This window comes from Pteronotus mesoamericanus, unplaced genomic scaffold, assembly GCF_021234165.1.
Source record: "Pteronotus mesoamericanus isolate MK-2021 breed Mesoamerican mustached bat unplaced genomic scaffold, CSHL_Meso_final contig_78, whole genome shotgun sequence".
In the NCBI taxonomy this organism is placed as follows: Eukaryota; Metazoa; Chordata; class Mammalia; order Chiroptera; family Mormoopidae; genus Pteronotus; species Pteronotus mesoamericanus.
Window position 1 is genome coordinate 3,143,671 of NW_026555258.1, and position 22,733 is coordinate 3,166,403.

General features: G+C 54.2%; 1 protein-coding gene across 2 annotated transcripts; it reads left to right on the top strand.

Annotated features, from left to right (window-relative positions):
- The first annotated feature begins 1,619 nt into the window (after positions 1–1,619).
- TTF1 (transcription termination factor 1) lies at positions 1,620–20,883 on the top strand. 2 transcript variants are annotated; one of them, XM_054584826.1, is made up of 11 exons: positions 1,620–1,670; positions 2,840–3,823; positions 5,331–5,554; positions 6,864–7,049; positions 7,937–8,015; positions 11,140–11,270; positions 12,782–13,016; positions 14,942–15,031; positions 16,210–16,275; positions 19,251–19,336; positions 20,251–20,883. In XM_054584826.1, exons 2-11 carry the CDS (start codon positions 2,847–2,849, stop codon positions 20,430–20,432), a joined length of 2,256 nt encoding a protein of 751 aa, XP_054440801.1. In that variant the 5' UTR covers positions 1,620–1,670; positions 2,840–2,846; the 3' UTR covers positions 20,433–20,883. The 2 variants fall into 2 exon arrangements, 1 of the variants encoding a protein (XP_054440801.1); XR_008530070.1 differs by lacking the exons at positions 19,251–19,336; positions 20,251–20,883 and having other exon boundaries at positions 12,782–13,009; positions 16,210–16,255.
- Positions 20,884–22,733: the final 1,850 nt, after the last annotated feature.

A 22,733-nucleotide genomic window follows, 5' to 3' on the forward strand; every position in this document is an offset into this window, starting at 1 on the left:
TAAGGAGTGCGCCACAGAGCAAGCCGCACCAGCGACGAACCTGCACTTCCCGGCCCTACCTACCAGCAGCGCCGAGCACCAAGAGCGCCATTCCAGAGCGGACCAGACTTTCGCTGGCTTCTCCAAGGCCTGAAGCCCCTTCGGCCGATGACATGTGGGTGTGTACAATGTGTGCTTGTGGTTTCTCCAGCCTGCTTCACTTCCGACCTTCCACGGAAATGCGGGTTGCGCACTTTTCAGTTGAAGCTGCTTGGCAGCTCCCGCGGGAAGTCGGGTGGTGCAGTGAGAGGCAGGCAAGTGGAGTCGCAGAGCACAAGTGTTGACTCCTGGCTGGGCCACATAACCCCTCCCACACGTTACATTAAGTGTGGCTGGTGGTATGGCGGGATCCTAATACTAAGAAAGTGGTTCAGGCTTCCCTGGCTAGGCGAGTGTGCTAGGAACCCACACTGTACCAGTATATTACTGGCTGGGGTTGTTGTGAGAGGCTGCATTCGGCCTCAGGTAATTTTTTTTTTTTTGAAGACTCAACGCATTTGCCCATTTCAGGATGGGCGATTTACAAGCGCACCTGCCCACAGTGTACTGAGTGTTCAGCAGTTTTGGACCCAAAACAGCATGATCCCCCCTCCCCCCCTCCCAAACCACTTTCTTTTCTTGTTGTTCCCCTGGGTTTAAAAAAGTTCTCAAAGGAAAACATTTTGCCGATGTGAAAGAGGTGAAACAAAAAACGGCAGAAGCACTAAAAGGCTGTTTTGAGCAGTGGAAAATACATCTCGGTAGGTGCAGTGCATCAAATGGAGAGTACTTGGAAGGTGACTGAAATTTAAACATGTAGGAATAAATACACAATGTCTTATAAATAAATTCAGGGCTTGGGGAGTCCCCCCCTTTAACGGGAGGGCCTGGTGAAAGCTTTACTTTGAATCACAGCCAAGTTTCTTCAGGACTCAGGAGAAGTGGGAGGACCAGAGCAGACCAGAGCAGACCTCCGTCTCACCGAAGCTCTCGGGGCATCAGCCCCTGCGCCAGCTAAGCCCCGCCTGCCGCCGACGTCAGCGCCCGCCACGCGCCCTCCGTTCGCCCGCTCCAGCTGCCCCGGCCTGCTCTCAGCTCCTGCAGCAGCCGCGGGCTGGGCTCTTGCGTTGGCTTCCAGCCTGGCCCACTTTTCCGTCCAGGTGTGCGCTGGCCCTTTCCGTGCAAACCTCAGCCTTCCTTTCCGTCTACGCAGCGCTCACAGTCCCCAGTCGCTCTCCGCCACGTGACTCTGTTTCGTTTTCCCATAGGGTAATCCGATGCTGTCCCGGTGGGTTTGTCTATGGGTCTTTCTCAGGTTGGGGGTCCTCGCCGTCTTCTTCACTCCCGAGCGAAGGAGGGAGCTCAGCAGAAGGTGTAGAGGAAATGGGGTGCGTGCGTGAGTTCGCAAGTCCATGGGAGATTCGGTCCCTCTTTCTTAGTATTAGGATCCCGCTATACCCCCCCCCCCCCGCCGCCCCCAACCACCCCAGGAACACAATGGGCAGAAACCGCGCAGCTGTTCCAGTCTGAGCTGCAGGTATGTCACCATGGCAGCGGGATGCCCCGGTATGCCGGAAGTGACGCACGACTACTTCCGCTTCCACTACGGCGGCACTTCCGGAGTGGAGGAAAGGTGGTGACGCTTTCGGACGGTAGGTTGAAAGCGGCGTTTTGTTGTTCCGGGTGTTTTTTTAGGTGCGCTTATATAAATGGAGCGGTGACGGTTGTGGTCTTTTTGCTCCAGGAGACGCGCCTCTGGCCTGGGGTCTGCAGGAATGGGGGTAGCGCCGTTTGCTCCGCCGCCTCTCCAGCCCCTTCGGCAGGGGAACCGAGGTCGGGTCTTTGCGTGGAAGGGGACGGAGAGGCGGCCCTCTGGCTAGTTCCTCCCCTCCTGGCCCCGGAACGCCCACCCCAGGGCACAGCAGAGCCTCTTTGGCGGTCCCCAGGTGGTGGAGAATCCGGGACCAGGCTTGGCACGGTCGTGCCGGGCGGGAAGCGGCACGCTCCGCAGAAGTGGAGATAGGTGCATGTCCATTCGCTCCGTAGACATCGGACTATCTGGAAGCCAGACGGACAAACTCCCAGCCCTTAGGAGGCCGATCATGGCACAGCTGGGCCAAGTGCAGTAGGGAAGCGGCTGGATTGCTGGGAAACACTGCATACCGGGAGACAGGACCCAGGGAAGCGATTAGAGAGGCTTTCTTGAAGTGCCTTTCAAACTTAGACCAGTATCAGCTCAGCAAGGTAACGCGGAGGAAGCGCGTTCCTGGGAGAATGAGCGCTTTTGCAAAGTCTCTGAGAGCGAAAAGAAATATGATGTATCCTAACTGAGGGCAGGGTGTGTCTGGAACGCAGAGAGGAAGGAGAGCTGGAGAGGCAGACATGGGCCAGACCGGATGATGAAGGGCATGGTAGGTCGGCACATTTTTCGGAGTTCATCTTAAGAATAATGGAGAAACCAGTCCTGGCTGGTGTGGCTCAGTGGATTGAGTACTGGCCTGCGGACCAAAGGGTCACTGGTTCCATTCCTGGTCTGGGCACCTGCCTGGGTTGCAGGCCAGGTCCCCAATAGGGGGGCCCCCCTGAGAGAGAACCACACATTTGTTGTTTCTTTTCCTGTCTCTCTCTCCCTCCCTTCCCCTCTCTCTAAAAATAAATAAGTAAAATCTTTAAAAAAGAAAAACATTGCATAAAATGTATGCTCATGTCTCCAGCTGGTCATTTGTCATACAATTTCATTTTTCTGTGATTTTTTTTTCTTCTGAGGCTGATGTTTAAAATGCTTTGCAAAATAAACCATTGTTGTCAAATTTTCCTCTAGGAATAAAATGGAAGGTGAATTGAGCAGACTGGAAATCCACACTCCCATTTTTCACAAGAAAAAGAAAAAGAAAAAGTATTCTGTAGATAAGGAAAGACACCGGATGCATGCCCATGAGAATTTCAGAGACTCCCCCTTGGCAAGTGAACAGTCTCACAAAAAGAAGAGTAAAAAAAAGAGAAAAGATCGCCAGTTTCTCACTTCTCCTTTGGAAAAATCAGAACTCTGTGATGAGACAGAAACGGTCCCTCCCTCAGCCAAAAAGAGGAAAAAGAAGAGGGCTTTGGGGGTTCAGGGCGATGCAGGCATTGTGTACATCATGGTGGATAAAGAAAATATTGAGGACAAACAGAAGAATACTAGAAAGGATGTCGACGTCATTTATGTTAACGTGAACAAGGAACAGGCATCAGACAAAGAGCCCAAAGCCAAGGAACCGCATGCCGTTCCTAAGCGGCGTAAAAATGAGTTGGAAGAAGCACGTAATAAAGTTAAGAAGAAAAAGAAGCATCGGCAGGAAGCTGCAGCCTGCGATGGCGCTGAGCAAGGGGGCCGGGGCTCCCGCGTCAGCCTGCCCCAGCCACAGCCCCTGCATCCCACGGGCAGGGGGGGCCCAGTCACACTGCCGCCCCCGGAGGCCACTCATGGAAGTAAGTCCAAGAAGAGAAAGAGAAAGGGAAAGGTTCCACATAACCAGGAGTCAGCGTGTCCTGAGACCGACAGCCCTGAAGGGTGGGCCGTGGGGCCGGCGGGAGACCGGAAGGAGCGCTGCAGGCTGAAGAAAAGGGCCGCAAAGAGGAGGCGGAGGTCTTCTGGGGAAAGCGCCCCCGCACCTGCCGGTGGTTTTCCAGGACTCCCCACGAGCTTGGAGAGCCCTGACCCACCCTGTGGTTCCCCGGAAGGTCATGGTTCCTTGGCTGAGGACAGCGCAACTCCCAGGCAGCGAGAGGAGCAGACCCAGGCGCGTTTGGAAGGGGCGCAGAGGTAACATGGGACCGTCGTGCCTTCTGAGGGTGTCCGGGGCCGCTGCTCAGCGCGCCTGCAGCAAATGGCAGATGCCCCAGAGGTCGACCAGGACGTCGAGCGCGTTTAACCCTGTGGCTCGGCCGGCAGCGTCCTTCCCTCTTGCACAGCCTTGGCAGTTAGCCCAGGTTTGCAGAAAGACTCTGCCAGCCTGGGAATACTGTGGCGAAGTTTGCTAGGCTTTTTAAGACCCCCAAATTACCCTTGTCTGTCTACGTGCATGTGGATGGAAGGAAGGAGTGGGTAACTTAAAATGCTTTTTCAGGAAAAAGCTTGAATTAGAGTTCTCACTAAGAAAAGGAATTGTAATATTATTTATATAATCATTTAAGTGTAACATCTGATAAATAAATGCAGGGAGGTTTTTTGTTTTTGTCCTTGTTTTCCTCAGTTCCTGGTACTTGGGACAGATTCCCACCCCGCCCCCTGCCCCCATGTTTACTCAGTAGCTTTCTTACATTTGTTAGATTGTCCTGGCTTAGAGTAGCTCCGTCTAGCAGTTAAATGGGACCGGGCCCGCCTCAGGGGCAGTCGTGGCGCCGCACACGTCATCCTCTGTGCCGTCTTACCCAGGACGTTTCTGGACGCTGACAATGAGGCAGGAATGTCCTAGGGCCGGGGTGCGTAACTTACATTGGGCTCTGAGCCATCTGAAAACTGTTGACCCTTTTCTTGGTCAAGTGCACACAATTTTTTTTTTCCAGTTTCCTGTCAGAGTAGTCAGTTGATAGAGTTGAACATAAGAAGAGGAGCTTTGAACATCTGGCAGTTTGGGGTGTATTAGTGATGGACACATAGAAAACCATACAAAGGGGAAGTGAGGCCATCAGTGACCTCAGCAGGTATGATTGCCACAGCCGTGACTCCCGTGGGATGGGCGCCATGCCGCAAGCCGACCGGGCAGTCACCGGTTCGGTTCCCGGTCAGGGCACGTGTCCGGGTTGCAGGCCAGGTCCCCAGTTGGGGGCGTGTGAGAGACCACCGATAGATGTTTCTCTCTCCCATCAATGTTTCCTTCCTCTCTCCCTCCCTTCCCTTCTCTAAATAAGTAAGATCTTTAAAAAATAACCGTAACCGTGGAAACCCTGAACATTGATTTAACTAATTAGTGACCGTTATTACAAAGCTTAACTCATTGGCAGGGGCAGGGAGAGGTGTCTCAGGTGTTTGTGGAAGTAGAAGAGGGCTTAGCTTATTAGAAGTCAATAACTAAACAGAACCAAGTGAGAAATAGTAACATAAGAAATACTCTCTGGCAGCAGCAGGGCTTGGGGCCACACGTCTCCCTCCAGGTGGCCTCTGAGGTGCACCCCAGTCAGCAGCTACTGTAGTGAGTTCAGGACCACCGCCCCCACCCCCACCATGACCGAATCTCCTAGTTGAAGTGAGAGTCATTTCAGGAAAAGACTTTCAAAGCTTTTAGGACAAGTGTTACTACCATGTTAATGAATCCAATTTTCCCCCTTAGGTTAGGACCTACCGATGAAGAAAGCAATTTGGAATCGGCTAAAGATTCTGAAACAAGGTATTTATCCGAAGATTCGAGAGACTCGGACGATGCGGACGTGGACTTGGACTCTGCCGTGAAGCAGCTCCGTGAGTTCATCCCTGGCATCGAGGAAAGGGCTGCCACCACGATCAAGCGCATGTATCGGGATGACCTTGGACGATTTAAGGAGTTCAAAGCACAGGGTGAGCTTGTAGCGTGGGACTTCAGTGTCTCCTGGACTTTCCTGGAAGCAGAAGTAGCCCCGCATCCTCTTGTGAACACCTCAGATTTGCAGATTCACAAGAATCATTCTTTAGCTCCTTCAGCTTCCCCCCAACCAGAATTGGGGTTCTTAATTGAACTTATAGGGGTTACCTTGGTCAATCAAATTATATAGGTAGCAAGTGTAGAAATCTGTAATAATCATCCCTCCAGAATTGCTGTCCGAGCGGTGGAACGACCGCCCCGGGTTCCCCTGCTTTGCCCAGCCTCTGGTCAGGAGGCAGGAGGGCTGGGTCAGGAGGGGCGGGGGTGGGAGGTTAGGCGGCTGTGGCCTGGGAAGGACACGGAACTGAAATAAAGTGAACCACATTCGCTCATCAGCTTCGACGAGGTGCGGTTTCTGTCCCTGAGAAGCTAGTTTGAGGTGAGTGGTGGAGTGGGCGCGCTTCTAACAAGACCCCACTTGGTCTCCTGCTTGATCTCAGTGTGGCGTGAGAACCGCCAGGAAGCCTGCAGGCCTGAGAACAAGCTGCTCGTGTAGGCCTCTGTGCTGGGTGAGCGCCATGCCCGGTGCCCTTGGGGGGCCCAGGGCCCCGGCCACTGGGGAGGAAACGGGGCTTTCGCCTTAGGGACTTCCTCATGTTGAAGGGATGACCTTTGAAAAATAGACAGATTACGTTAGAAAAACACATAATTTATAGTGCAGTGTCTAGAGAATGATCCCATTTTATTTGTAGTATTCTGTGCTAAAATTTTTATCAGTATGTATTTTATAAAAGAAACTTTAACAATAAGCCTAAAAATAGAAATACTGTGTGTAACACAGTCACCACATCATGAAACTTGGGTGCTCGGCGTTACGAGGAGGACTGGGGTGCCAGGCGCTGGGGACCCCAGCCCCCCCCCTCCCCTCAAGCATGTGCGTAGGGAACGCGTGCTTTGCTGCTCCTGCCGACCAGGCCACAGCGCCACCTCGGAGGGCGGCGCGGCGGGGGGACTGGCAGGGGATTTCTTCTAAACTTTTAATTCAGTACTCTGTGAGTTGTTAGTGAACATGTATTCACTTTTTAATAAAAAAGAACTATTTGGAAAGGAGGTCGGTGAGCCAGGAAAGGCCCCTCGGAGCGGGCCGAGCGTGGCCTGAACTCGGGGGGCCGGGCGTCCAGTGCGCGGCTGGGAGGCCCAGGCAGGCGCAGGCTGGGCCGCGGCGGCATCGCTGCTGACGAGCACGTGCTGGGTTTGTTTTCACTCGTTGACAACACATACTTTTTCTCCCGCCCCGAACCCTAGGTGTCGCCATTAGGTTTGGCAAGTTTTCTGTAAAGGAAAATAAGCAGTTAGAGAAAAATGTGCAAGAATTTCTGTCCCTGACGGGAATCGAGAACGCGGACAAGCTGCTGTACACGGACAGATACCCAGAGGAGAAAGCTGTGATCACCGACCTAAAGAGAAAACACGCCTTCCGCCTGCACATCGGTGAGTGCAGAGCCGCTCCCTCTCTGAGCCGCCGGGGCCTTCCCCCTCGCATGGAGAGCCCGCGCGGCTGGGCTTTGGGAGCGGTATGCCGGTCGGCGGCCGGTCCTGGGGCGTCGGCAGAGTGCGCCTGCCTCCCAGGTGTAGTGCTTTACAGATTTTAGGAAAAGTGAAATGATCAACTTCCAGCTTTCCTTCCCGGTGACAATTATGGGTTGGGTTTCTCTTCCTGTTCTTCATGACCGATGTCTTGCATTTACTGCCCCATGTGCATCTTCCCACACACCAGGGGTTCCTGAGAGTTTCAGACACGGCCATGTGTGTGCCTTGTAGCTGGGCCCCCTCCTGGGGGTGGCGCTTGGGAAGTCAGAAGGTCGTGAGGCAGCACCTGATCCGACCGGGAAAATGGCTCTCGAGCTTCAAGCGGTCCGCCCCTGAGGTTTTCTCCAGAAGGCGCCTGGGAAGGGCAGGGCGAGCCCTGTGGAGGGCGCGCTTCACCTGTGGGGGCCGGGGGGGCGGCGGGGAGGAAAGCCTGTTCATTTGGGAAGGCGGTTTCTCTTACAGGGAGCTGTCGGCGTGGTCCCCCACTTCAGGCTTCTTCTACATTCAATTATGTTAAAATTATTTTGCCTCATGAGGGCCTTCTCCGTGGATTGAGAAGACTGGAGGCTGGAGTCTCCACGTTCACAGCGCCCAGTTTTCCAAGACTGCTAAGGCACTGGTGGCGTTGCACAGCCGCCTGCCCAGGTGGCCTTCTGCAGGCCGCGTGGAACCCAGCCTGCCCGGGTCAGGGGGTCAGCGCCGTGGAAAGGGCCCTCCGGGCTCCTTCCCCACGGCGGCCTCACCCTGCCTCGCTCTGTGCCCTGCTGACTGCCTTTCTCCTTCCGCAGGTAAGGGTATCGCCCGGCCCTGGAAACTCGTGTACTACCGAGCAAAGAAGATGTTCGACGTCAACAATTACAAAGGCAGGTAAGAGCAGCGTCTCAGCAGCTTGACCCAACATTTCTTTGGTCTTTTCTGCTGCCGTAAATCAAAACACACCACAACAGACCGGGAGTGAAAGCCGCAATGGCCCGTGTGTGGAGCCAGGGTGTGCGTCTGTTGTCCAGTGCCGTCTTCATTTCGGCTCCGCCTCTGGCCTTTCGTGCTCTCCCCACTAAGCGCTCAGCTTTTTCTTTCTGCTTTCGTTTTAGCGCCCAGCCACTCCCACTGTCACTCGAGAGTTTTCTTGGCGAGCTCGGGAGCTCCTCATGCGCCCGGACGCCCCTTCTCGGTGACGGTCCCTGCAGCTCTCGGCCCGTCCTTTGGGTTTCGGTGACTGCTGCAGGCGGACACAGGCAGCAGTAGGAGGTGACGTCAGTGCGAGTCAGGGGTGGACTCAGCGCCGAGTGCTCAGGTGCTGAGGGCCATCCTCTCCGTCTTTTCCCCTAAATGAAATACCCAATTAGTGTGCGTTTCCAACATTCCAAATAAAACAAATGCAGGTGCAGTGTGGGCTGTGGGTACCCTCTCTGCTCAGGGACAGAGGGACGAGCCTGGAAGCATCAGCCCATCCGAGGGCCTTTCCGCCACCAGCGCCCAGTGACGGGAGCCCCTCGGGGAGGCCTGGTGGCCTTTCCAGTGCAGCCCGCCAAGCCTGCCCAGACACGGGAGCCAGCACTGAGCCGTGCATGGCAGCTGAGCTGCCAACGTGGATGTGACGTTGGTTTCTTCTGTTAAGTTTTTACCAACAGAAAGAAACCTTAAGGAGAGGAAAGGTTCCCCACACAGCCTGACGCCTGCCCTGCCCTGCCCTGCCCTCTTTCCCAAGCCCCAGTTTTAAACAGCTGAGGACAGAACTTTAAGGAAAGTCACGAATGAAACCTTCGAGACGGGGCTTCGACGCATGCCTAAGGGAGTGCATGGTGGCCGCTGATGGGCATTTTGTGTGGGAATGACATTTTTAGAATAATGAAGGTCTGTCATTCTAATAGTAAAGTTTGTTCAGTTATTTGTGCCATATTATTTGTGTTATGTTCACCATTTATTCTTACAATGTTTTTGCAACAAGAAATTCTTAATTGGAAAAAATATAGGAAGTCAAAAATCAAAGAGTTCAAAGGCTCTGCTCGCCTTGGGGCCAACACACCTGTCCCCTGTTTCCGTGCCCTCTGTCTCTCTCTGATGTCCTCTTTGCTGCTGCGTCAAGGGTGCCCTCTAGTTTCTTAGTCTCAGGAAGACCCTGTTTGCGTTGAAAAGGACACTACCAGAAAGCACAGTTCTTAGTAGTGAAGGATCCTGAGCCTCTGTCTGCCGCCCATTGCGCTGGGAGAGGAAGCCCTGAGCGCACTGGGCTCTTCTGTCCTGGTCATCAGGGATGGCGGGGTTTTCCCGGGGCCGGCGGTCTGCTGCGTTAGTAATGACGCAGACCCTGCTCCGCCCCAAGGTCCAGAACTGGAGCTTGTCAGAAAGACGGCGTTTCCTTCGCTCTGTCCACGGGGAGTGGTTTTTTTGTCCTTCCCTTTAGTATGTGTGCTTGTGTGTGGAATTGACACGTGGCGGCTGCCCCTGTGGGCCTTACCCCCCAAAGCTGAGCGCACCGTCTCAGCGACCACCAGCCTCCTGTGGCTGCTGAGCACGGGAGGCATCCTCGCTCCAGACAGGGACGTGCCTGAGAGCGAAGGCACCCGGGTGTGTCAGGCGCAGTGAGAAGAAGATGCAAACCAGCTCAGTCCTCATGGATACTGATGACATGTTGAAAAGGCTGCAGTTTTAATACATTGGGTTAAATAAATTATTAAGACTAGATACGATTCATTTTCATACGACCATTCGAGAATTTTAAGCCCTGGCTGGTGTGGCTCAGTGGATTGAGCCCCAGCCTGCGGAGCAAAGCGTCGCCTGTTCAATCCCCAGGTCAGGGCGCAGGCCTGTGTTGCAGGCCAGGCCCCCAGCAGGGGGCGCATGAGATGCAACCACACATTGATGTTTCTCTTCCTCTTTCTCCCTCCCTTCTCTCTAAAAATAAATATATAAGTAATCTAAAAGAAAAGAAAGAACATTTTAAATGGCACGTATGGCTCACATTATGTCTCTGTTGACCAGCGATGGTCTGGAGAAGAGACAGGGGAACAGGGCGCCCCTCGGTGCGGGACCGCGGGTCGTGGCCAGTGCAGGGGGAGCTGACTCTCTGGAGAGGGCTCAGGGAGTTGGGGCCCCGCGGCAGACTCCGCGGGAGCCACCCGGGCAGGCGAGGGAGGCCATGTGCCTGGGCGCTGGGGTGAGGGTGGCCTCGCGAGGCCCAAGGGCTGAGCTGCAGGGAGCAGCGGGCCTGTGGGTGCATTGAGGAGTTTGTGTTGTGTGGCACGTGAAATGCAGAGTCTTTACGGTTTGGGCGGGGAATACGCCGATCCCATTATTTGCACTGGCCTCTGCACACTGGCCAGGCCTCTGGCCTGGCATGGCCGGGACTGATTTATAGGGTGACCACAGTCAAGATGCTGGGACAGGAGGTGGTCAGCCCGCCCACCCCCTGGCCCAGCTTCCCCAGGGCTGCGGCAGGCTCTGCGATGACAGTGGTTTTTAATCATGTAGTTAGTTCAACACTGTGGCAGGCTGTGGGCGGCTTTGCAAGGCCACGGTCAGGGTATTTTTTTCTCCTTTAACAGCTAATTATTAATTGGCAGAGATTGCTTAATGAGAACAAGATGTCCTTTGGGGGATGGGGGGGCGATTAAAAAACTTAAGAACTTGCCCTGGTTGGTGTGGCTCAGTGGATTGCGTGCCGGCCTGCAAACCAAAGGATCACCGGTTCTGTTCCCTGTCAGGGCACCTGCCTGGGTTGTGGGCCAGTCCCCAGTTGGGGACATGTGAGAGGCAATCAACTGATGTTTCTCTCCCTCTCTTTCTCCTTTCCCCTCGCTCTGAAAATAAGTAAAGTCTTAAAAAAAAAACAAACAAAAAACTAGATAGAGGCTGCTGTTGCAGAACATTGTGAATATACTGAATGTCACTGAATTGTACGCTTTAAAATTGCCAACTTATGTGAATTTTGCCTAACTTCATATAAGAAACTCAAATTTAAAAAAACTGTACCATGTTCCCTTTCTCGTAGATATAGCAAAAGGGACACCAAGAAGTTAAAGCTATACCACTCCCTGCATGGCAACGACTGGAAAAAGATTGGGGACTTGGTGGCTCGAAGCAGCCTCTCTGTCGCCCTGAAGTACTCGCAGATCAGCGGCGGTGAGCGGCGGGCCGTCGGCCACTGCGACCCAGCGCCCAGCACGCGTTGCGGCCATCGATTCAGCCATTCTCTGATGCTCCCTCATTTCGTTTCCTCTTGTGCGCTTACGAAACCATGACCGTTGCTCACAGGCCGAGTGCCCCTACCTCGGTTCAGTAGCTTTCGGCTGCGAAGGGGGCTGGCTCCGCAGGGGCCGGGGGGTGGGAGAGGCTGCGCAGGGAGAGGCTCCTTCCCAAGGGGCAGGGAGGCTTTGCGGGGGTTGCAGTTTGGGCCTGGTAGGTTGGGACCGTCCTCAGAACCAGGGCCATCCTGTCTCTTCCGCCTCCTTCAGAGAAAGCTTCCTTGGTTGTGTCTTCCCGTGAAAAAATCCCCAGTTGCTTTAAGAAGACTCCAGTGCGTGTCGCTGTTAAGGCGGGGGCTCCCCTGCGCCCGCCACGTGGGCAGGCGGAGCCCGGGTGTCCGTGTGGCCAGCATGTGGCTGGCCCCAGCCTGAGTTGGCGACCAGGCCCTCCGTGCCACCCAATGCAGCCACAGATGCCATGCGGAGACTCAGTGGAGCCCATTTTTCTTATTTCTCAACAAAACTCTGGATTTTTTTATGTGTGTGTGTGAAACCTAGGTGTCCTTTTCCCCATGCAACTCTCTTGATTTTTAAATATTCACCCAAATTGTTGTTGAGGGAAAACTAATAACAGCGTTTGTGGCTGAACCAGAGGCGCCCACAGGCTGCAGCGTGAGGCCTCCTCCCCAGTGCGGCCGCCGGCCGTCCAGACACGACCGGCGAGCGGCGAGGCTTTGACCCCCTGCCCAGGCGGCCGGCCTCTGGGGCTCTCTGGCCTCTGCTGCCGAGAGCCGCGCTGGTGTCGCCGCGGCTGTTCCTTTCACTCCGGGGGTGAGTTCAGCACGCGACGCACACTCGTCTGGCTGTAGTTGTCCCGTTAAATGTTTGGGAACCTCATTTCATGTAGGAGATATTACGCTCAGAAACGAGAAGTCAAGAAAAAAGAAAAAAAGAAACATTTGGAAGACCAACTTTTTTAAGTTATAAAAAAGACACTCCCTGCATTAGGAAAGGGCTCCCCTAGCGTTGCTTTTTAAAGAGAATCTATGGCCACTGAGTGGTTTCATGGTCTGTGAGATCCAGCTGCTGCCTGCTGTCTCCTACCAAGGGTCGGGTTTTTCTTTCTCTATCCGACTTTATTTTTTTAGAGCAGTTTTGGTTTCAAGGTAAAATTGAGAGGGAGATGCTGAGATTTCCCGTTTCCCTTGCACTGTGCCCCGCCCCCTCTGTCAGCGCCCGCACCCCCGGGGGTACGTTTGTTAGAGTCCGCGCGTTTACACAGCCACGTGCCCCCCCAGGTCCACCGTGGCCACCTGGTGGCGTGCATGCTGTGGGTTTGGGCAACGGTGCGATGCCATGTACCTGTCGTCATCATTCCATTTCATTTTTAATACTGGGTTTGAAAGCACAGGGGTTGGCGACTCTGAGACCGTCCTTCTCTGTCTGCAGAAAGAAACCACGGCGCTTGGAGTAAGGAGGAAACCCAGCGGCTAATCAAGGCTGTGGAAGAGGTGATTCTAAAGAAAATGTCTCCCCAGGATCTAAAAGAGGTAGATTCTAAACTCCAAGAAAATCCCGAAGGCCGCCTGTCGATTGTTCGGGAAAAACTCTACAAGGGCATATCTTGGGTAGAAGTTGAAGCTAAAGTAGAAACCAGGAATTGGATGCAGTGTAAAAGTAAGTGGTAAGTTTTAAGTATTCTTATATAAATTTTGACAAGCTATTTGCTCTCTGTCTGCACAGTTTCTACAGAGGGGCGGGTGGGCGAGGCCGCTGGCGACAGCAGGGGGACCCGGTGTCGAAAGCCTTCCGCCCTGTGGCGGGGTGAGCGCTGCGCCTGTGCCGCTTCAGCCCCCTCCGCGCCCGTGTCTGCTTTAAGTCGCCCGTCACCCGCCCCGACCCCTGCGGGCTCCTCCTAAAGGGCACGGACCCTTTTGACACCCGAGGCGGCTGCTCGTTTCTCCAGCCTGTCCCTTCCTGAGTCTACACGAGATACACGCAAAACTAACGTCCTCAAGCAGAACCACAAACGCGGTGACCAGTGACAGCTCTGCCCTTTCAACTGCGCTTCCTGATTCCGCGTCCCTCTTTCTTCGTCCGGAGTGAGGGCCACACCCGTTGTCTTAGGCCTCCCGCAGGCACACACAGGCACACGCGTCCCTGGCAGTGTTGCCCGCCCGCCCGCTCTGGCTGCGTGCCCCTGGCCTCACGCAGCTCCGCCCCGCCCTGGGGGCCCCGCAGCTCAGGACCCACCTCACGTGTGGGAAGCCCGGCGCCTTGATTGTCCAGGAGACTGACACCCCAAGCCGGTGCATTTCCTGCCAAAAGCAAGCTCCTAGATGACATGTTCCTTGTTCTTGCGCCTTACATTCCGCCGTAGAGTCACCTGTTTTAACAGAAGACTATGCTCAGGGAAATGAACCCCAAAGAACAGGCAATATGTGAGGGAGAGTGTTTAAGGTAGAGGGACCAGAGTCCTTCCCACTTCTACATTTTAGGCTAAAAAAGGGGGCCGGTTTTGACCCTCAGTTGGAGGATTGATTATCAGAGTTAAATCACCTTCAGGAATCCACATAATTAAATAATTTTCAAGACTTTTTAATTTGAAAAAAAAATAGGACACTTGTAAACAAAAAGTAGTACATTATATTTACTTAATGTTACATTGCAATGACCTCAGTGTGACACTTTTCAAAGCCGTGAGCGTGGATGGCTGTCAGTAAGAGCATCAGTGCCATCACCACGTGAGCGTCACGTCTCTCCCTTGTCAAGAAAGCGGGAAGCTGTGACAGCCAATGATCCGTCCGTCACATTGTGACAGCGTGGCTGGCACGATGAGGACTTTTTAAACGCGTTACATTGGGCTGCCGCGCTCATCAGCAGCCGCAGTGACCCCTCCAGCCTGTGGCCGGGGCCCTGGGGGACCCATCGAGTCATTGGTCACCTCACTGAATTTGTCTGCTTGGTGCTCCAGCAGCTGGCGGCGGGCCGTGGCAGCCAGAGCAACATCCACCTGATTTGTTTGTTTTAGGTTTGTTTTGTTTTTTTTCAGAGTGAGGGGAAAGGAGGAAGACAGGGAGAGAGACGTTGACGCGAGAGAGAAACATCCATCAGTAGCGTCCCCTGCACTCCCTGACTGGGGACCAAACCTGCAACCCAGGCATGTGCCCAAATCAGGAATTGAACCTGTGACCCTTTGGTTTACAGGACAACGCTCCAGTCAACTAAGCCACACCATCCAGGGCCATCTGTTTTATAAAATATCAAAACTAAATTGAGCTTATTATTGCATTTAGAAACTGCGAATAGGCTTATTCTTTTTTTCCCCTTTTGAAACTTGTTTATTACGGAAATGTTATAACACACAAACGTGGACTGTATGCATCATCCAGTTTCAATAGCCATCAACCTTCTGTCATTTTATTTGTCCTCTCCTGGTTTTCTTGAAAAACAGGTACGTGGTGGATGGTGGCAAATGTTAGCAGCGGTGAGTTGTAGACGTTAGAAAGCGGCTCTGAGAAAGGGCAGTGTGGAGGAGAAAAACACAGGAAACTGGAATGGAAACTGGGCCCCTGAACGTGAACTGTGTTTTTCTTTGTTTCAACGCAGGACGGAAATCCTAACCAAGAGGATGACGAATGGTCGGAACGTCTACCGAGGGGTCAATGCCCTGCAGGCCAAAATCAGCCTGATTGAAAGGTGCGGGCCCAGAAAGCGGCGCCCTCTCCCCGCATCTCCCTCCTGCCACGCAGTGGCTGTTACCCCACAGAGCGGCAGCGGGGTTGCCCCGGCTCAGGGATCCGCAGGATCAGACCTCTGTTCCAGCACATTCCCCATGTATGGCTGTGGGCACGTCTCCGCCTCCCTAGGTCTTGGTCTGTCCGTCTTAAATGAGCATGATGACGGTAGTGCCCGCCTCTTGGTGTCTCAGGGAGGGGAGATGAAGCAATGCGATTAGAATGCACTGCACGCTCCCCAGACACAGTCACTGTGGTCTTGGGAGGTGTCCCTGTGGACAGAGGCACCTCCGTCCGCTTGGAAATGGAGGCGGATGATCCCGGCCGCCCCCATTGCTCTCCAGCTCATGCTGGCCGGTGTCGCTGGGGTGTGGTCTCTGGTTTCGCCCTTGAGTCCGGGTCCAAGCAGAGTCCCCTGTCCTGAAGGAAGGGGCAACATGGGTCTGTTTCGGGAAGCCTGCGTGTCTAATGGGCCTGGGCTCATGGCGAAGGCAAACAGCAAGGAGCAGAGGGGGCTTCAGACTCTGGCGACCCGGCCAGCTGCCTCCTCCCTGCTCTGTCCTGAACGCTGCCCTAGTGTCGTCGGTGCGCCTCCCAGTTCCCCCCAGGGAGGCAGCAGGGGCGAGCGGAGCTGGGGAGGCATCTCCCGTCTGGCGGGCGGGCCCCGCGTTGGTCACCGCCTGCTAGTCACAAAACCTTCCCCAGGTGGCTTGGGCCCCAGCCCCGCTGCCTCGTCTGTGGGGTGGAGGTGACCCCCGGCCTCCTTGGGGATGAGGGCCAATGCGCGAGTGAGCGTTGGGGTCACGGCCCGTGTCTGTGACGTGCTGCCGAGCACATGGGTGCCGTTTCTGTGTGTCTGCGCTGCGTGGCGGGTCGTGCTTTCACCACGAGAAAGCAGCATGCTTTGGCGGGGGGCACACAGGGCCGGGAGGAGGAGAGGTGGCCCAGTGGCCTATAGCCCATGGACTCTGTGGCCTCGGCTCCCCGTGGGCCAGTGCTCCGACCCCGCTGGGCCTGTGTGACGGGGGAGCTGGCGCCAGGGACCTGGGTGGCACCTTCGAGGTCCAAATCCCCCGAGTCCCTGAAGATGCCCATGGTGCTGATCCTGTTTGGAAACTTAATTTTTATGTTTTCTCCTAGATTGTATGAAATAAATGTGGAAGACGCTAATGAAATAGACTGGGAAGATCTTGCTAGTACAATAGGGTAAGACCATTTGTTTAATATTAAACTAATGAAAAGGTAAGAGGTGACTTTAAGAAATGACCGCCTATCAGGTTTAAGGAACTGGCTGAAATGCATGCTACATACGGACTTTATCTAGAAATCCCATTTGTCTGTGTGTGTTCAGAAGGACCCCCGCTCCACCCCTCCGAGACACCTAAGAGGAGTGAACAAAATGTGTACAAAGTCTGGTAGAAGCTTCAAAGAGCTAACAGGTTGTAAAATTAGTACAAAGAAGCCCTCCTGCCTTTGCCCATAGCGGCCGTTTTGCCGTATTTGCGTTGCCGCCCTCCCTCCCCCGCCTCTCCCGCCCCAGCGGAGTGAAGGGTCCGCCTTAGCCACCAGGCAGTCAGTGGTGGGCCACAGGCCCGGACCACGGGTGTCACTGACATCCGGTACAACGCTATTCGGTAAACACAGTCCACGTTCGACTGTCACCAGGTGTCCCCGTAATGCCCTGTATAGCATTTCCCCCGACTTGAGGTGCGGTCCAGGGTCGCGCCTGGCGTGGTGCCGTCTCCTCGTGTCCTTCCGTCGGTGGAGTCCGGTGGTTTCCAGTGGCACGGGGACGCTGGAGGAACCCAGGCCGCCCGCTCTGTGGCCTGTTCCTTGGGCGGCGTGTCCGAGGGCTCCTCCTGATGAGAGTGAGGCTCTGTGTCCCCATCAGCCATCCTCGCGGGAGGCGCTGACTCTGACCCCTGGGCTCTGCGGGCACCTGTGTTTTCCGCTCTCGGTGCCAGTTTTCTCTGGGCGGCGAGAGGGCCGCAGGGAGCTGCTCTGAGGCGTAGGAGGGCCCACGGCGCGGCTTGCTCCCCCGTAGGTGGTGTGGGACGCGGGCGTGCGCCTCTTGCCTGGGGAGCGCAGAGCCTCCCTGTGTTCCCAGCCCCCCCGCCCCCGCCCGTTTGTCTTCGCCGGGGCGCCTCGGCTGCAGGCCCGGCGTTTGAGTCAGTCCTGCGACCGAGGGCTGCGGCCGCCACTCTCTCTCGGGCCGGCCGGCAGAGCAGGGTCCCTCTGAGCAAAGCGGACTGGTGCGAGGTGCGGTGCAGGTGCTGGTGGGCTGGGGAAGCGGGGGTGTGGAGGGTCGTTTGGCCTTCAGTTCGGAAGGTGGACAGGAGCCGCCTGGCTGCCGTGCGGGAGCGTGGCTGCCGGGGTGAACGCGTCGCGGGGCCATCAGGCAGGACCGAAACCAGTTCGGGGGTCAGAGAACTGGAATCTTTTCGTGGCTGGCCCTGCTGGGAGCCACAGACACACGCCCGCAGGTCCAAACCCTGCCCTTCTCCAGCTCCCCTGAGGGTGGGTCCCTGAGCGTGGTGGTGTCAGGCGCTGAGACGGAAGGGGTCCTGCCTTGCACCCCACCGACTCCTGGCTGAGGGCCATGTCCGCAAAGCCCTCCCTTTACATCATCACACCACTTTTTAAAAATCTGACTTTTCCAATAAGTTTTTATATATTTTTTCATAATGCTTCAGGTAACATGATTTCTTAAATTGCGTTTTTTATGGTTTTAAGTAAAAATTATACATACATATTTTTAAATGGATTGTTTTACCTGATTTATAAATCTCAAAACTATAAAATGCAGATTATGGCATCTAGTCAAATACTGTTTGAAATAATACATTCTCAAAGTTTTAATAATGCATTAAAACAGTGAAAAATAATTCAACTAAAAGTCCAATGTCTTCAGTGTATTCATGCCCCCTTGGGAATTAGTTAGGCAGGATTAAAGACAGCGTTCTGACCTACTGACATGTAATGCCTACTTAGTGTAAAAACGTCCAGACCAATTAGTGTCACTTCTCAGCGCCTGAGCTGGGTCCACAAGGCATCACGCCGGGCGCGCGGCATCGTGGGAGGTGGCATGGCCTGGGGCCCTAGACCGTGGGCTTTGCAGGCAGCTGCCCCGGCACCCAGTCCTGGTGCCCAGTCCTGGCCCTCGTTAGGTAGCCGTCCTTGGGCAGGCTGTTCCCTAGCTTGTCTCGGTTTCCTCATCCACACGATGGCTTATGAGGACCTTGTGAGGGCCTGAGGGGGTGACGCAGGACAGATGCTTAGCCCGGGGCCTGGCACGCAGCGCGTGTTCGGCCAGCGGTTGTGACGAAGAGCCTGAAAGAGCCCGATCCTCGTTTTCCTCTACACACTTAACAGATAAAACGATCCACGCTAGTCCTTTTAGCTGCTAGTAAATTATTGAAACAAGTAAGTCACACTTCTTTTGTTTAAGAAAAAGTGTCCAGGAAGTAAAGTTAGTGATTTTCTCTTTAAAAACAATGTAATTTGGTTGTTTCAGTGTTAGTTACTATAAAGTAAAAATATATTTGAGTCACCAAAACATTGTCAGCATCTCCTTTTTCCTTGGCTTTGCAAAATAAAAAATCAGGGGACACCTGCCTTTGAACGGTGACAAAGACGTATTTACCCTGAGCGTCACAGGTGAAGGGTGGAGAATTTGGAGTCGCATCACCCAGTTGTCCCAACTGTACCCTCACTAGGCGCAAGGTCCTGGAAAACTTCTCTGTGCCCCAGTTTCCCCATCTCTAAAGTGAGGGCGAAGAATAGTGACGCCCTGGAAGGGTGGTCATCAGGCCTGTTTGTTGCTACCTGGGGGGCACTTTGGGCCAGGCCGGGCACACGGTGAGCATCCCATGTGCTGGCTGCTGTTACATTTTGTCCTCCCAACTAGTAACTTAGATTATTCCAGTTTAAACAGAGCCCATCTTGTTATATTACTGACTCCTTCCTTTGTGTGTGTATTTTTTTAACCAGACGATCAATAGCTTCCCATTGTGTGTTTTTTTTTACGTTTGTGGCCATGGTGATTTCATGTTCAGGGTTAAAAAAGCTACGTCAGTCTACAGACCTCACTTTAACCAAAGCCCTTGTTTGCACTGAACTTGTTACTCCTGAAATGATCAGGCTTTAAACTGACACTTTTTTCCACCTTTTCCTTCCTAAAGTGATGTTCCTCCGTCTTATGTTCAAAGTAAATTTTATAAGCTGAAAGCGACCTGTGTTCCCTTTTGGCAGAAGAAGACTTTTCCAGGTCAGTATTGTCAATATTTGAATCATTAAGAACACAGCGTGTGGGGCCCTGTGCTGGTAAGGGACCTTGGGCAGGTGATGTGACTTCTGAGAGCCTCGGTTTCTTACATTGTAAACTGGTGAGAACTAGAAAAGTAGAACCCTACCTGACAAGACTTTCGGAACCACTAAACGAGGTAACGCACGTGTTACCTCGAAATGCGGCTGCCGGGCACCCGGTGCTCAGCGAGCACACGGTGACTAACGTTGAGAGCACCTGGGTCGCTGGCCTGTGCACCCGCTCACCCCACGTGCGAGTTCACACTCACCCCCCGTGGGAGCTCACAGCCTTCCATGGAAAACAGGTGCCCAGTTCCTCCTTCACAGCCGTTTGTGCTGGTTTAGATCGGAGATTCCCAAGCTCGGGTCACCCAAGTCACGTGGGGAACTTGCTAAAAATACGCGGGGCCTCCTCTCTGACATGCCAAGTGCTGATCTCCAGTCGGCACTCGGAGGCTTGATTTTCTCTCACAAGCTCACGAGAGCATCTCCAATGGTCTGACTGGTGCTGGTGTTTGGGGACCCGCATCCGGTGCCCTTGCCCTGCAGTGTGCAAGCAAGCTCGGCTTGCGTGCTGCAGACCTCGCTGCCCGGGTTCAAAACCCGGACTCGCCCCGACCCAGTCCATAGCTGTAGGCACATTTCACAGTGTGCTGTGCGGTCTCAGTTTCCTCATTTGGGAAATGGGTGAGCAGCTGTGCCCGCCTCAGAGGACCTCAGAGAGAGGGTGGGGGGAGAGGGTAGGGAGAGAGGGTGGGAGCCGACCAGTGAGAACAGGAGCTTGCGCATGAATTGCTGCCCAGGCAGGAACATTGTCCCTTGAGCTTGGGAAGAGGCTTTGTACAGATGAGTTCAAAGGCAACTTTTTTCCTTTAGAGATTATAGACTACCTGTATGAGACGAGTCTGCCTCTGCTCAAGGAAAAGCTGGAGAAGAAGATGGAGAAGAGGGGCACTGAGCTCCAGACCCCTGCAGTGCCCAAGCAGGTCTTCCTGTTCCGAGACATCTTCCGCTGTGATGATGACAGCGAGGGGGAAGACGGGCCTGGAGGGAGTTAAGGGGCTGGGGTGTTTCTTGTCCGTTGTCTGCGCTTGGCTGCATTTGCGTGCATGGGTCCGTGGAGCTGTTTCCGGCGTCGATGGTTAGGAAAGAAGATACAGAGCGTGCGAAAGCGGTGACGTGGATTGTGGAGCTTTGAGAACGGACATCATCAGATTCAAGTTTGTTTGAAAAGGAAGAGGAGTGTAGGTGTTGATTTCACACTTCTGTCATATGGAAAACAATTGCAGCTGACGCTTTTTCTAGAACCGCAGAACCCCAAGCCCCCGAGGCAGCAGAGGATAGTCTGCCGCATCCTGTAAACATTCCGTTGTGAGGATGCCATATGCGTGCCCCCAGCAAAGTGAGAGCACCCGCAGCTTCGGGGGCGCACGCCATTTTGCTTTCGGCCCCTCCCCTTGTTTACGTGGCCATGTTCTCAGTGGATGTGAGTACAAGGAGGACCTCAGAGGGAAGCGTGGGTGTGCCGACTCCTCTGTCTGGTTTCAGTTCCCTGTATGCATTGCAGTGTGTGCAGCTCATCTTCCTGGGTGGCCTGGCATTTAAAGGTGTGTGTTTTTCACCCAAGACACCCTCCCAGCCAGTCGCTGAACTCATCTGGAGGTGGCTGTGGGGGAGAAACCTGTGCCATCTTCCATTGCTTCCAGAAAAACTGGCTGTTACTCATGGGAAGCTGCCATGCGGGGCCTCGGCCACACGCGGGCCTCCAGGAATCTCAAGGGCTCCCCCATCAGTCGGGAAAGCAAACCACCGCCGGGACTTCAAGCAGGGAAGGACTTCACACAGGGGTCTAGGCCACGAAGCCGTTACACGGGATGGAGGGGCCAACGGGGAGGGCGAGTTAGCCCGCAATGGGGACCCACAGGGAGGCCTCTGCAGCCCCTCTGCCTGCCGCGCCCCCGCGGGCCCCCGCAGCCTCGGGGCCGTCTGGGGCCCACGCCCCTCTGTCCCTTCTCTGCCCCGCGGCCTCGGCAGGAACATGTGTCTCCCATGGGCAGCCCCTGAGCAGGACCCAGCTGGGCAGGGAAGTAGCCTTTCCAGGCGTCTAACCACATCTGGATGAGGCAGAGCACGCGGAGGACAGTGCGGGTGAGCGGCGCCCCGTGCGCAGCCGTGTCCCTGTGTGCGCCCGGGCGCGGCCCCCGCGTGCTCTCCATTGCCACGTGAGTTACATCATGATGTGGTGTAGGGTAAACCATCCTCAAAGCTTGGTGTCCTAAACCTGCCATGACAGACAAGCCAGCGTAGGGGCCCCTGGTCACCAGAGCCTCCCCACGACACCACACAGCGTCGTGCAAATATCAACACTCAATAAACACTTAGTAAGCAAAAGAGTGCTTTCTTTGTAGAGAGCGTTTGCCTTTAGCCACCCCGTTCTCCCTGTCAGACATGCCCGTCGCCACGCTGATGGGAATATAAATCGTATGTGCCTTGTGGTGGACGATCTGGCAAATACAGTGGACCCTTAAGAATGTGCATATTCTGTAATCGAGCAATTCCACGCCGAGAACCTAATGAAATAATAGAGCTAGTATGTGAGTGGCACATTTATCATGTGAAAAACAGAAGAAAATGTAAGTGTTCCTTAATGAGGAATTTGTTAAAAAACCATATATTCCTAGAGTGGAATATTATACAATAATGTTAAGTGCTGACAGATTTGGTTAACCCAAAAAAAGGTGAACAGTATTATCAACTGAAATATTTCAAAAGAGTTTATATATTTTCTCAATTTTGTAAACATAAGAAAATAAAAGAAATTGTGTATATTTAGGTACATTATAGTGTGTGGGAAGAATTAAAGCCAAAACGTTGATGGTTTTTCTTTGGGTGGTGGGCTTGAGTGTTTACAGGTTAGAACTCTTGATTCGCAAGAGCCAGAAAATCAGACTGGGAGATCTAAGGGGTCAGGGAGCTTGAGACTGAAAGTCCAGGGGGAGGGCTCGCTCTCAGTCCCAGGGTGTCCCTTCTCCACCTCCTTTCCAGTCCCTGCGGGGCCCCGAGGGTCGCCGTCACCCAGTGCCCTGCCTCAGCAGCCCCGGCACTGGGACAGAGGAGGAAAGCAGTCCCTTCCTGTTGTCCTGGCTTCAGTTCCCGGTTTTGTTCCTAGTGCCCAGATTAAAGCTTGTGCCCTACCCCGAACTCTTGCTGTAGCCAGGAAAATAGGATTGACTTCAACCAAACTGGGCTCGCCCCTGGAGCTGGGGTGTAGCTCGGCGTCCCTGGAATGGCTGAGAGGCTCCGTTCCCCGGGAGGAAATGGGGCCAGTGCCAACCGCAATCGCAGATGATGGCAGTGAG

Bases quoted from the DNA above. Each gene is read 5' to 3' on its own strand.
- TTF1 (XM_054584826.1), top strand. From the start codon at position 2,847: ATGGAAGGTGAATTGAGCAGACTGGAAATCCACACTCCCATTTTTCAC. The intron at 15,032-16,209 runs GTGCGGGCCCAG...GTTTTCTCCTAG, and splicing joins AAAATCAGCCTGATTGAAAG to ATTGTATGAAATAAATGTGG. The intron at 16,276-19,250 runs GTAAGACCATTT...TCCTTCCTAAAG, and splicing joins GATCTTGCTAGTACAATAGG to TGATGTTCCTCCGTCTTATG.